Genomic DNA, 13,508 nt, shown 5'->3' with positions numbered 1-13,508 from the left:
TGCGGGGATACTAGAGATGGCATTAAGGACCAGAACATTCCTTTTAATACACATACACCTGTGTAGAATATTCAGAGTTCTTTTGTCATCACCAACATTTGGAATGCTGAGAAATCCTGTTATAAATTCAGAAAAATCTTGTATAGAATTCAGAGAATAGTATGGACTTTTCAATTGCTCTCTTATACTAGTTATAGTTCTTACAAGCTTTTAACTGAATCAGTTGCACAACACAGGAAAATAGAAAAATGAGGATGTCGACTCATCATAGCAGTAACATTTGTTTGGAAATGAAATGGGTGTTTTTCCATGCTGGATAGTTTTTCAGGATGATACGTCATCAACAAATGAGTTAGAAAGTGTCAAGGAGAGCTCACAGCTTACTCTAAACGTTTGTCAACCCACACCTGTAAATGGACTTCTTGATCTAGATAGATGGACACTGACATCTTTGCATCATTCCGAGAAAAAGCCATGACCTTGGTGGCCTTGGCTACCCTCCAATCTTTTGAAAGGGAGTCCATCCATCCTTGGTTGAGAGAATTTGTCACACGTATCATATTGGAGTGCCAGGGACACATATAGGACCTGTGCATAGCTTCTTATCTGTGCAGTTCATATGAGTGAGAATCTTCCCTATGGGATGGATGTAGTGCGTACTCTTGAAGGTGGGTTACGATTACATTTTCTTGTTTTACAGGTTTGCTTTTAGGTGGCAAGAAGTAGTTTTTTCTTGGTTATAGTATTTGAAGCAGATTTCAAAATGAACTCATCCGGACAATGAAACATTTAGTTGTATGGTTTTTAGCATTGCTATACTTTTTTCATCTTTAATATCCCTGCTAAAGTATTGGTTATGGGGTAAGGAAGTAAGGTATGGAAAATGGTAGATTGTGGTGGACACAAAATTCGGATCTAGAGTTTCTGCTTTGCTGGAGAAGTGATGGCTAGCATGAAATACTAGTGGTCTGTGTACAAACTAGATCCCTCGCCTTAGCTATTATCTTACCATCATAATGCCTGGTACTTAGGCTAACATTAAGGGTAAAGTTTGCATTTGTTTCTGCCGGAGACTCTGGTCCATTAGTGGGTGTGTAAGGTCTGTATGTTAAAAGTGCAGATGGAGTGGTGTCTCAACAAGGTACTTTTATCAGGGAGTAGTGACAATCAGGCCTTACTGAAGGGGCCTGGGCCTTGTCAGTCCAAACGTCAGCCCTGGGCCTCCCTCCATTGGCAACCTGCCCGCACTTCTGGCGCCAACCAGTCTTAACAGCAGTGCATTGCCATGGCAACTCAAGTTGATGGTTTAGAACAGATGTCCAGGGCCAGCTAGGCGTAGAGTGAAAACCACGAACAGAAGAAATGAACAGTAGATTAATATTTGCCTTAGATTTTAGTTTTGTGATATCCTACATATCTACATTTGACTGTAATGTGGTATTTCTATATATGTTATTATTCTGAAGTGTTTGAATACTTTTCTGGTCTTAAGGTTGTGATAAAAAGTCAGTATGATTAGAGTGTTGCTGTTTGAGTACTGTGTTTCTTCGAACTTCATCACAGTTTTATTTTCTTGTATTTTTCGGTAGCCTCTCTCCTTCAAATTTGTCTCCCTTGTATGACTACTGTACTACAAAATTGTGTGACCACAAGGCTAAAACACAGTCATAACTGCTTTTTCCCTCGTGCCATTCAAAAACTGCTGTGAAGCAGAAAAATACATGAATTTACAGTAGGAAGGGTGCAAGAGTTTTTGTATCTCCAAAAGGTTTTGTCATATTGGGGAGGGGGTGTAAGGGAGGGTGCCAACCCACAAGCATGGACAAATGGAGCGTACCACCAACTGTGGACAGCACGCATCCACAGCCTCAAAGAAAACCTTGCCATGTTTGGGACAACCCTTTTACGAGATCTATCCCACTGTTACGCACCTCAAGGATAAGAGCATAAAATACCAGCAGGTAGTAACGTAACTATACCATTAACTCAACTTGGAGTCTTTGACGCAGATATCTGAATGCAGTTTCACAGAGGAAAATAATTTCAAAGAAAGCTGTAAATGCTATTTCCTTATGGGCCTGTCCTTATATGATAGAGGGGACATCCCCCTGCCTTATGTAGGCAAGATGACCATCTTTAGATGGACAGGCATGAACAGATATAAAGAGAAGTGTGACCTGCAAGCAGTAATGCTGCTATAGACTGTTCAAGGATGAGGAGCATTCGCTGGGCAGTGCCGGATCTGTAATGGGTTCAGGTTGGGATATTACTTTGCTTTAGGGCTAACACTTCCCAAGATGCAATAAGCTTTATTGTTGGGAGAGGTTGAAGATGTCGTTTCTGACAGGTTTGATGGAAAAGGGTATTTGCAAGGGTATCAGGAAGGCCAGCCCTTTTCCATTTCTTCTTGTACCAGATTTTATTGCCTGAAAGATGGAGTGCATGCAAAGGTCCTTTTTATATTCAAGGCTCTGTAACAGAAGTTCAGTAGTTGTTCAGGCCTCTTACTCTAGTATTTGCTGGAGTAAACTTTTGTTAGAGTGAACGTTATTCTGCCTTTACTCCATACCATGAGTTGTACATATATGTAGACACTGTTTGATCGTAGGCACAGGTTTGTGAAGATGTCCGTCCGAACCTTTGATGTTCGCCTGTCCCCCAGCTTGACACAATGATTGGTGGAATATTTTGCTTTCGGATTTGGAGTTGAGCATTGCTTCGTGAGCTCAGGATTTGCTCCATGCTGAGAGGGCTATTCACTGTGTCTTTCTTCCTTCCCCGCTTCAAAGCGAGGCAGCTGCCTCTCTGTCCATATGTAGGCCCCGAGTTGTGCGGAGTTAAAAAATCTTCAAGCTAGGGTTGAACCTTGGCTGTAGGTAGCATGTAAGAAGAAATACCCCGCAATTTGTACCCCTTTAAACCGAAAAAATCGCACTACTACAGGCTACCTATCCCTATGACAGTACCAAACTGTGATTGAAGAAATTAGATACTCCTGCCAAACATTGTCTTGGCTTGTGGCCAAACGAAACTGCTTAAATTAATCCACACCAAACAGTTGTGGCCAAAAGTTGCCACTCAATGCTGAAGGGTGCAGATGGCTAATAGTTTTGCCATCTGTATTGGTCCTTTCTTCTTCTGCCTCCAGCAACCTCTGCTGCATAGATATGAGACCAGCACGTGAAGGCATGTCCGAGATAAACCAGATCTTTCTGGGCTGGCTTGAGTGCCCGGCGCCCCTGGAGAATTTATAGAAAACCTTTTACAGCAGACATTTACGTCTTTTTGGTGTATTATAGACATTTTTAATGCCCTACCAGTGGTTTATCGGCACTCAGCTTGGTACGTTCGTCTGTGAATGTACTAGAGGTGACAGATGGCTGAATTAGTTAGCTCGCTTCCTAGGCAGTTTACTTGCTAGATATGGCCTCTGTCAAATAAATATCCTCCCTCTATATAGCTGTAATTTTCTTATCTGTCAGTGTGCCAAATGTTACTCTTCTATATGACATACAGTATTAGATTCATTTTCGTACACCCTCCAATGGCTTTGCAGAAGAATACATTTTTTTTTAAAGTTGTGATTTATTTTTTGTGTGCGTGTGTGTGAACAGGCTTGGTGTTTAAATTAAAGGGCCAATCCAATGAAATTTAGGCATGACGGAGGTCACCACCTTCCCAGTGACCTCTGGCGGTTTTGTCCCTACCAGTTCTTTTCATTGTCCACCATTCATGGCCAAATCCAGGACTGACCGTTTTTCGGGGATAAGAAATGAAAGCTGTTGCATAGCGTTCCCACATGTTGGCCTTGATTCTAGCAGCCAAGGACCTGTCTTTACCAAAAGTTCTTTTTTTTTTCACCGAACAGCAGGCCTTTTGTCACGCCTAACAGGTGCCAGCCTTATCCCTAATGTGGTGGTTTATAACAGTGCACGCTTAATTGCTTTTTCATTGCCAAGCATTTGGACTGGGAGGAGTTCTAATATCCTTGTTCATAGACCGTGTGGCAGATAGCCAATAGCAGGAACTGGGCAAGTGACAGGGCCAAGTAATATATAAAGTGTGTTCCCTTTATAAGGCGTTTGCATATAACTGCTGGCAATACTAGTGAAAACTAATACTTTGGCAATAGCTCTGATATATCTCTAAAGTCACTGAGGTGAGAAATTTTATCAAGAGACAGTGTTCAACTTTTGTGCCCCTTGTGTGTTTTGCTGCAATAGTTATTATGTGATAAAAGTTTGTTATGAATTTTTGGCTATTTTTCCTAACTCGAATGTGTCTTGCTATGGTTTCAGGTTCCGGTGGGTCTCGAGGGCACAGCTTGATAGAGATTGCTGTTGTGAAGCCTATACTCTGTCAGCATTGTGAGTAGAAACAACATAAAGTATAGCTTAACAGGTCCCTAAACTAGCAATGTACATATACAAGTTGCTACTTATTACACTTTGATCTTTCTCTTAAGTTTTCTCTCAAAGACTAAGAAATACTTGCAAATGTTTTCTTCCTCTGATTTGTAATGTCATGTATTTTTCTTCTGTAGGTAAGGCATTTATCTGGGGCCAGGGAAAATCCGCTGTTAAATGCGAAGGTATGTAACAATTAATGGATTATGTTATTTCAAAGAACATAAGTACAAGTATTTTGGTAATGAATGACAACAATAATGGGACGAGGTGAGGTGAGGACAGCAATAACGTTCAAGAAATTATGGTGAACATTTCTTTATCGTTGTCGTTTATCATGCAAAAATTGTTGCCAATACATCATGTTGGCAATATTTTATTAGTCTGACCTGTGATGTCATTAAAGCTAATGGCTCAAACAGTTGAATGTAAACAATTTAATTGATATAGGACAATGAAAAAGATTGGGCAAAGTTTCTCGAATGTTGTGAAAGAAAAGTTGCCAATATGTCTTATTGTAAAGTCATTTTGTGTCAAGTCGACCTATTGACAGTATAAAACTATAAACATCATGTGATTGATGTATAATCTATACCTGCCCCCCTCCCCTTTCCAGTTTGCCTGTGCTGTTTCCACAAAGGCGACACTGACCGAGTCGGCTGCGGTTCTTTTGCCGCTGACCACACCTGTGTGCGAGCAGAAACCTCCAACTACCAGACCTTGGACCACGGAGTGGTCAGTAGTCCTTTTTCATTCTCCACATCTTCGTTGATACATCCTATTGTCTCTTGTGTAGGAAACATTAACGCTCAATTTGTCATCGCAAAAGATAACAAGATCAATGCCCATGTGTGTATGCAACAAGAGCAGATGTTATGTGTTGTCTTTGATTGTCTCATTTGGGACTCACCATCGTCCTTGAGAAATGTCTGTAACTGTTACAAGATCATGAACGTAATAATAAGTATCTACGATTTTTGTTAATTTTTAGCTGATAGCTCTTCGTGACATAGAAGAACAACTCAGTATGACACCAGTGTACACATTTCATAATACAAAGAGAGTGAAAGTTGTTATTGTTGTTGTCCAGGAGGTCAGTAGGTGGTCAGTAGAAAACGTGCAGCACTGGATGGCTGCGGTCAACTTGAGCCGCTACTCGGAACTCTTCAAGGCCCGCCATGTGGACGGCTCTAAGCTGGAAACCCTGAATGACCAGGCGCTCATGGTGAGTGGTCAAATTAATCTCTCTCTCTGTCTAGTGAAGTAGCCTTTTGAGTTTGGGCACCAATGCTTTATTGGTAACGGGGTTAGTTTGGTAGCATGGTTAATTTTCACAAGTTAGTAGCGTATATTGTAGGTCCCAGTTTAGTACAAAAAGTAAAAAGATTAATTTCTTGCTAGTTGTTTCCAAGTACCATTTGTGTCCTTGTATTGCATACTCTCTACACTGTCTTTGCTAAAATACAGTAAAATACATTTTAAATATGTCTTTTCCAGCACATGGGCATCATGGACGATTTCCACAGAATCTGTCTGATGAACAGTATAGATGAACTGTGCAAGGGCACCTCAGCAATGGTAAGTAGCAATCACACAATGTACATCTACAATATTTTCTTTCACAAGAAATTTATGGCAAGTCAACAGCATGTACCTTGCTGAACTAATAGCTTGATTTACCATGCACTACTGTGCCATTGTATCACAAATAGATAGATCTGACATAGCCCTGCCCACATTTATCAAAATGTGGAAATGCAAAGTACAAGCAAAAGATGGCACTCTCTCATTGGTCGAACCACTAATTGCCATGCTATCATTGGTTGAACTGGTAATTGCCATGCTACCATTGGTCGAACTGGTAATTGCAATGCTATCATTGGTCGAACCACTAATTGCCATGCTATCATTGGTTGAACTGGTAATTGCCATGCTACCATTGGTCGAACTGGTAATTGCCATGCTACCATTGGTCGAACTGGTAATTGCCATGCTACCATTGGTCGAACTGGTAATTGCCATGCTATCATTTGTTGAACTTGTAATTGCCATGCTACCATTGGTCAAACCAGTAATTGCCATGCTATCATTAGTTGAACCGGCAATTGCCATGCTATCATTGGTCGAACTTATGTGATCAGTGTATACTGCTGTAACCCTACAGCTGTAGAAAGAAGATGTAGCAAACAGTAGAATGCATTAAAATGAAAAGTTTTGGCTGTTTTTTGTTTTGCAGAGAACAGCAGTGCCGTTGGACCCCAGCAGCCACGGGGAGGAGGCCTCCCTCCCCATTTCTAGCCACAGGTTCAAGGAGCACAGCTTCTCCACTGTCACCTGGTGCGACAAGTGTCACAAGTTCCTGTGGGGGCTCATCAGACAGGGGCTACAGTGCCAAGGTACCGTAAAGCCACATATTATTGCCGCTTGATCGTAATGTCACAGCAGAAAGGGATTGGGGGCTTTAAGTTTGCAGCAACTTTGTAGTAATACAGTAACACTAAAAACACATATTTGAAGCGGTGGAGAGGTTGTTGCAAAAACTACAGAAATAAAACCGCTGCAAACATTTCAAGATTTACAGTACGTAGTTCAAGCCATGGTCAGGAATGTCTTAAATGAAAGATGTAGGAGTCAAAGTCACATGTAGAGAAAGTCACTGGTTGGAATGGAGGAGTGGGTTCGGGGTCAATGTTTGATACAGCCCCATCTTGAAATGTTTAGAGTACTAGAGGATTGCGTGCAGTAAATCGTTTTAAGTTCGTGGGGACTTAATTTTGTTGTAGGAGGGGCGTTCAAGGTGTAGTAAGACAGCGCAGGTGTGTGGTGTGTGAGTGTACTGATGTGAAGATGATTGATTGCTTGTTTCCTGTTACAGACTGTGCCTACAGTTGCCACCGCATGTGTGCCCACACTGGAGTCCCTCCCTGCAACACAGAAGTCAGGGACAGACGAAGAAGAGAAAGCTACTCACCAAGTAAGCCACAACATTTCCCAGCGACTAGATAAAGTACAATCCTTGAAAAACACGTTAGCCCTTGTGACATACATGCAGATCACTTCAAGTGGCTTCACAAAGAAGATGATATCTGGCTTGAGCATCTGTCTCGTGTTCTAGACAAAATGCTCCTTTGAAAAGGAAACACCAAATGCTCTTCATTAAGAAATGTCCTTGTTTGTAACAGATGTTCGTGTCAGCAGAAATTGTGAAGCATTGTGAACTACCTATACGCAAGGCAATTCGGCCGTTTCCTGTTTTTTTAGGTTACGACTTAAGACATGTCATTTCCTTCTGTTTGGTCTGTTAGATATGAAAGTTGTTAGATCTGACGTATTTGTGTGGGCTGCAATCTTAAACAAGGTTCGTATGAAAGTGACAGCTAAAGTGTAGCCGAGACATGCTCGTCCACTTGCACTAGATACTTAGCATTATCTCCTTGAGTGTTGGTGGACCGCATCAAGCAGTTACGAGCAGTTAGAAGTGTTGAAACGTTTCGCTAGCCCGTGAAATGGCTAGTATGGAAGCTTTCCTTTTGTCCACGAAACTGGTTGAACGCCGGCATGTGTGTATTGTGTGGGCTGTGAATTGGGACAAGGCTATCATATCTTCACCTTTTCACAGGGGATTAAAGGATAGACTGTACTGTCAACTGTTGTGTCCTTTCTATGTCCTGCGATGGATCAAGGACAGTTAGTCCCCAAACTGTGTCTGGGGATATTTAAAGACAGTTGTAGTGTAGGGAAGGTAAGGTTTATGTTGAGATGTTCATGTATGTGGTGTTCCACACAGATCCGCTGTTTGGGGAGGATTTGAAGCTCCAGTTTAGTCCGCCCGACCCAGCGCCAGTGGTCGTGATCAAGTGCTGTAAAGCCATAGAGGAAAGAGGTAGGCTGTGCCTTATGGTTAAGATATGTAGTAATCTGATAACTTAACGAAACTAGGAGAGTTGACATGATATGACTGTATAAGAGTTTGTCCTTATTTCTTCATGAAACTCTGAATCATGATTTCAGTTTTATAAGGCATTATGATGTCTAAACCTTTTCCTTGCTCCATTTGATCGAGCCATTCCTATGTTAGCTAAGCTTTGATACTAAGACAAGATTGTTCATTTCATCTGCTAGGTCTTGAGCTAACGTTTGAAATAAAGTTAAAAATCTGAACCAGGATTTCAGTTTTATAAGGCATTACAACGTCTAATCATACCTTTTCCCTGCTCCATTTGATGGAGTCATTTTGTCGTTAGCCAATCATTGATATTAAGACAGGATTGGTCCTTATACCTTTTCCTTGCTGCATTTGATAGAGCCATTTCTTTGTTGGCTAAGCTTTGATATTAAAGCAAGATTGTTTCTTTTTATCCACTAGGTCTTGATCTAGATGGAATCTATAGAATCTCCTCCTCAACTGCTGCTATCAACGAACTGAAGAAGTCGTTCAACACGGATCCCAACTCGGTGGATCTAAGCATCTACGACCTGCACTGCGTCTCCGGCGCCCTGAAGCGGTACCTCCGAGAGCTGCCCAACCCGGTGCTAACCACGGAGCTGTATGACAGCTTTATCGCAGCAGCTAAAGGTAGGGATAGTTGTGTTGTAGTGTTGGTGTGTTTTTTTTTTTTTGCAACACCTCAGGGGAGAGGCTTTTTTGTGGTAATAGTGGATCTTTGTAAAATCTTCTATCAAAAGATAGGGAGAGTTGTGTGTGTGTTTTTTTGCGACACCTCAGGGGAGAGGCTTTTTTGTTGTGATGGTGGATCTTAAGTTAGAAACAGTTGTAGTTAAGAAAAGCTTGCGTGTTTTGGGGAACACCTCAGCGGAGAGGCTTTTTTGTGGTAATGGTGGACCTTTGTAAAATCTTCTACTGATTGAAAGATGGGGAGAGTCATGTTTCTGATTTTCCTGTAATGGTTAAGTCTGACTTTGTGTCTTTTGTATTTAACCTTTAAACATTTGGCTACCGATTCTCTAGTTCTTCATGTGTTTGGGTAGCATGAAGAAGGTTAAAAGCATGCCAACAAATTAAAAAGTAAAAGTTGTCGGTACATCTGTAACAGATCTGTTACTCGCATACTCTTCCTCATTAGTGCTGAGTGCTAAGTAAAGAAAGCAGTATGTACCATTTTTAAAGACTTTGGTATGACTTGGCCAGGGATCAAACTCACGACCTACCAAATGGAAGGCAAACACTCTACCAACTCAGCCATTGCACCGGTCTAGTGGCAACTAATGGCTTTTCTGAATGGTTTCTTTTCCAGAGCTGAAAGAAGAAGTAGAGCTAGTGGCCCGGCTCCTAGAGCTGGTGAAACAGTTGCCTGAGCAGCACAGACTGACGCTGGAGTGGCTGATGGCCCACTTCTGCCGAGTCTGCCAGCACATCAAAGCCAACAAGATGACTCCCAAGCACCTGGCAGTGGTCTTCTGCCACATCCTGATGAGACCGCCCTGGGAAAATGTGCTGTAAGTACCTGGTCAATCATATCTATATCTGTAAAGCCTGTATAACTATATATGGCCTCCTTCGGTCAATATTGACCATGGTAAAATCCTAATCGATATCAGCCCGACAGTGTCAGATTTGGCTGAACAGTCCTATATTAGAATAGTCTCTGCCACATATAAGGCACATCTGTGGAATGCCCGTTGGAATAACATGTCATGGTACCAGCTTCGTGTAGTTACATCACACTGAACGACATGTCATACCTAACCTTTGCACAGCTATCTGTAAGCGTCATTTAAAGCTTTTAAACGAGGATTCCTCAACTGTGGATCTGAATAAAGTCAAGTCAACTGTACCAAGATTTCTTATGTTTTTACTTCTTATGACTTCTTGTATTTCTTGTAACATCTTTGCCCTACACTGCCACTGATGTCCCAACTCTTTCCTTCCTCCCCAGACAAGTGACCAGTAACACTGAGTACCATGTGAAGGTTGTGGAGTTGCTCCTGACTGGAGGAAGCTGGGGAGAGGCTCTGCCTGATGTGGAACTGGAAGAGGATAAACCAGGTAAAAACAGCACCTTTTTTAAACAGGGGATGAAAGATATTGTACTCAGTGGGATGTTTGTATAAATTCCTTATTTGAGAATTGATCATTAAAAATTTCTCGCTGATTTTGATGCATTTTTCCCACTGGCTCCCATCAAGCAACAGAGATGCATGTAGCAGAAAATTGAAGACAGGGACATGAGATAACTATTTTTTGGAACCTTTGACCTAGCTTCCTGTCAGTGTCTCAGTTGTCTTTTATTACATCTTTTTTTAAACTTGTAATGAAGTTTAATTTAATGTCTCTAAATGATATTTTTGTAATTCATGGTTTCCAAAAGCAGTATAAATATTGGGAGCAGAGATACAAGTTTTTACCAGATTTCGGAGTGACATTTTCTTTTGTTCCCCATCACCAGCCATACCACCCCGGATGCCACTCGGACGTAAAGGCAAAGAGAACAGCTTCAACAACTACGAGACACCACAGTCTCTTCAAGAGGCAGAGTGGTACTGGGGAGACATCTCAAGGTAAACACTCTCATTTTTCTTAACCTTGACTGTCTAGGCATGACAATGGTCTTGTCTATGATTATGAAGTCATTGTTAAATATAGTCTGTAGAAAAAGATGCATTTAGGCCAGCGGTAGTACAGTTTCATTTTAAGGCCAGGACAATGTATTTTATTGGTTTGCGGACAAAAATACCACAAGAAGTTGGGATGAAAGCAAACAGCTTGGAAGAAAACTTGAACAACATTTGAATTGCTGAATTAATATGCCAGTTATACCAGGTACTTTTGTGCAATTGTATTAAAAATGGCACTCTCTCATTGGTCAAATCTCTAATTGCCATGCTACCATTGGTCGAACTGCTAATTGTGATGGACATTCAGGATCAGTCTATACTACTATCAGAGTTTTTATCTAGTAGAAAGGAGGCCCAAGTGTGCTTATCTATGTTTACCATTTTGACTTCTGTAAGTCTATCCCCATTGGTGAAGACTAACAACAGCTGCTGTACTCTCACAGGGAGGAGGTCAATGACAAGTTGAAGGACACGCCAGATGGAACCTTCCTGGTTCGGGACGCCTCCACCAAGTACAAAGGGGACTACACACTAACCCTGAGGTGAGTGTCCCGCTCAGTACAGGACCTGTTTGTTATCAGGATAGATGGTTCAGTACAGTGAAGGGATAGTTTGTTTTCTTGTGTAGCAAACATGGGAAAGGTTCGGATTGTTTCAGCTGTTGTGTAAATGAATCATTGTCTTAGATTTGTGGGCGTATCCTCAGAGAGGTTAAATTTTGTTCCTAGATCTATGTTGATGAAGGTTGGGCATAACACAATACACAGAATAAATCAAACAACTGGGCAAGGGCTGTAATAAAGTTCCACTGCTCTATCTGTTAGAATTCTTCCCTTGTTGTGTTTAGATCTGAAGTGTGTAAAAAGACAAAGATGAAGGTAAAAGGTAGTCCTATAGCTTTTTTTCAGACCCTATGGACAGTGGGTTTTTATCCACCTTGTCTAGGGTATGGTATCAGAAGGCAGAGCCCTTCCCTCTCCTTTCATTGCCTTTACTTCCCCTATCAAAGTCATGTACAAATTGGATGAAGTGAGGAAAGTCATGTGAAGCAAGATTGGTAGCATGGCTGGGATCTGTAGGTTGTGGGCCAAACACCCTGCCACGCGACCCCACATGAAGTGTGTAATTCGACTAAATATGTTCATGAGTCAACTAGACAAAATTGCTGCAACAGCTATTGATTCAGTCAGAGAAAGAAGGACAGTAAAACTAGAAATTACAGTGTGGTATTTATTTTCATATGACACAGAAACATGGTTTCTCCACACAGGAAAGGGGGTAACAACAAGCTGATCAAGATCTGCCATCGAGACGGGAAGTACGGGTTCTCGGAGCCGCTCCGCTTCAGTTCCGTGGTAGAACTCATCCAGCACTACCGGAAGGAGTCGCTAGCGCAGTACAACTGCAAGCTCGACGTCAGGCTCACATACCCTGTCTCCAAGATCCAACAGGTAAACTCTAATTTTGCTGTCATGTAAAACATGAGTTGAGTGATTCTATGTGACCTATTTTCCCAAATTAGCAATCCATTTGAGTTGGTTTATTTGACCTACATTTCCTAAATTTGCAATCCTTTTAAATTGTGGTGTGCTCTAGTATGTAGCTACATGATTTGAGTGATTCTATCTGACCTATTTTCCGTAAATTTGCAATCCATTTAAATTGTGATTCTCTCTAGTACATATGTATCTACATACAGTACATGTACATGTTTAAACCTACAAAAGCATAGAACGAGTCTAACATGTATGATGTTGAAGTATTCGTAGGATTTCCAACAATGTCTTATGTTATTCAAATGATGAATGTGTTGAAACATATTTTTCAATCCAAAGTGTCTATTCTTTCTTTGTTGTTTTTTGTTCATGACTGTAAAGATGTTAAAGGGTACTGTATGAAATCTAAGAAGATAAGAATATGTTCAATTCTTGTTTGTTAGGGTGATGAGGGTGTAGAGGGCAGCAGTGTGGACATGGTGGGGAAAAAGCTACAGGAGTTAAACAAGGAGTACCTGGACAAGAGCAAACAGTACGACCAGCTGTACGAGTCCTACACCAAGTCCACTCAGGTGAGCAACACAACTGGAAGTTGTTTGTTTGTTTGTTTGTTTTGACCTTTAAGCATCACACAACAGCTTTGTACAATAAGCCCAAGCTACTTAATACCAAGCTGTAAAGTTTGATTCCTACACACCAAGATGGTCCCCTACTCTTTTCGATAAGTGCAGTGGGATCTTAAACATGCTTGTGGTGTAGCTCTTCTCAAACACGGTACCCTTAGCTTTACCTCTCTACATTAGTACTCGTTTTCAACTGAAACGAGTGAGGAAATACGTGTAGAATGCCTTTCACATGGGTGAAACTTTGGGGCCTGCTAGAGAGGCGAACCCAGAACTTAGATTCTTAGCCAGCAACCTTACAGGACCCTTAGCTTGCAGTTTTACATTAATACTCTTTTTCAGCTGAGTCAAGTGAGGAAATGGGTGTTAAGGGTAAAACATTGGTGCCTGCTACTAGAGAATCAATC

The 13,508-nt window shown here is 41.4% G+C and overlaps 1 protein-coding gene across 8 annotated transcripts in view; it reads left to right on the top strand.

Moving 5' to 3' along the window:
- LOC118432571 (phosphatidylinositol 3-kinase regulatory subunit alpha-like) overlaps positions 1-13,508 on the top strand; it is a 47,059-nt gene that overhangs the window by 27,204 nt on the left and 6,347 nt on the right. For 6 of the 8 annotated variants that reach the window (XM_035844195.1, XM_035844193.1, XM_035844197.1 and 3 more), the window contains 15 exons: positions 4,299-4,367; positions 4,544-4,591; positions 5,023-5,141; positions 5,497-5,631; positions 5,904-5,984; positions 6,643-6,802; positions 7,282-7,380; positions 8,194-8,289; positions 8,773-8,982; positions 9,662-9,863; positions 10,304-10,413; positions 10,814-10,925; positions 11,426-11,524; positions 12,253-12,433; positions 12,922-13,050. In XM_035844195.1, coding sequence (XP_035700088.1) covers positions 4,299-4,367; positions 4,544-4,591; positions 5,023-5,141; positions 5,497-5,631; positions 5,904-5,984; positions 6,643-6,802; positions 7,282-7,380; positions 8,194-8,289; positions 8,773-8,982; positions 9,662-9,863; positions 10,304-10,413; positions 10,814-10,925; positions 11,426-11,524; positions 12,253-12,433; positions 12,922-13,050 — 1,850 coding nt within the window. Of the gene's footprint in view, positions 1-628; positions 669-2,232; positions 2,258-4,298; positions 4,368-4,543; positions 4,592-5,022; positions 5,142-5,496; positions 5,632-5,903; positions 5,985-6,642; positions 6,803-7,281; positions 7,381-8,193; positions 8,290-8,772; positions 8,983-9,661; positions 9,864-10,303; positions 10,414-10,813; positions 10,926-11,425; positions 11,525-12,252; positions 12,434-12,921; positions 13,051-13,508 lie in introns of those variants that run through there. The other 2 variants (XM_035844198.1, XM_035844200.1) reach the window with 2 other exon arrangements.

Source organism: Branchiostoma floridae, chromosome 15 (assembly GCF_000003815.2).
Source record: "Branchiostoma floridae strain S238N-H82 chromosome 15, Bfl_VNyyK, whole genome shotgun sequence".
NCBI lineage: Eukaryota > Metazoa > Chordata > Leptocardii > Amphioxiformes > Branchiostomatidae > Branchiostoma > Branchiostoma floridae.
Note: the sequence above shows the minus strand (reverse complement) of the source record. Positions and strands in the feature narration are given on the sequence as shown.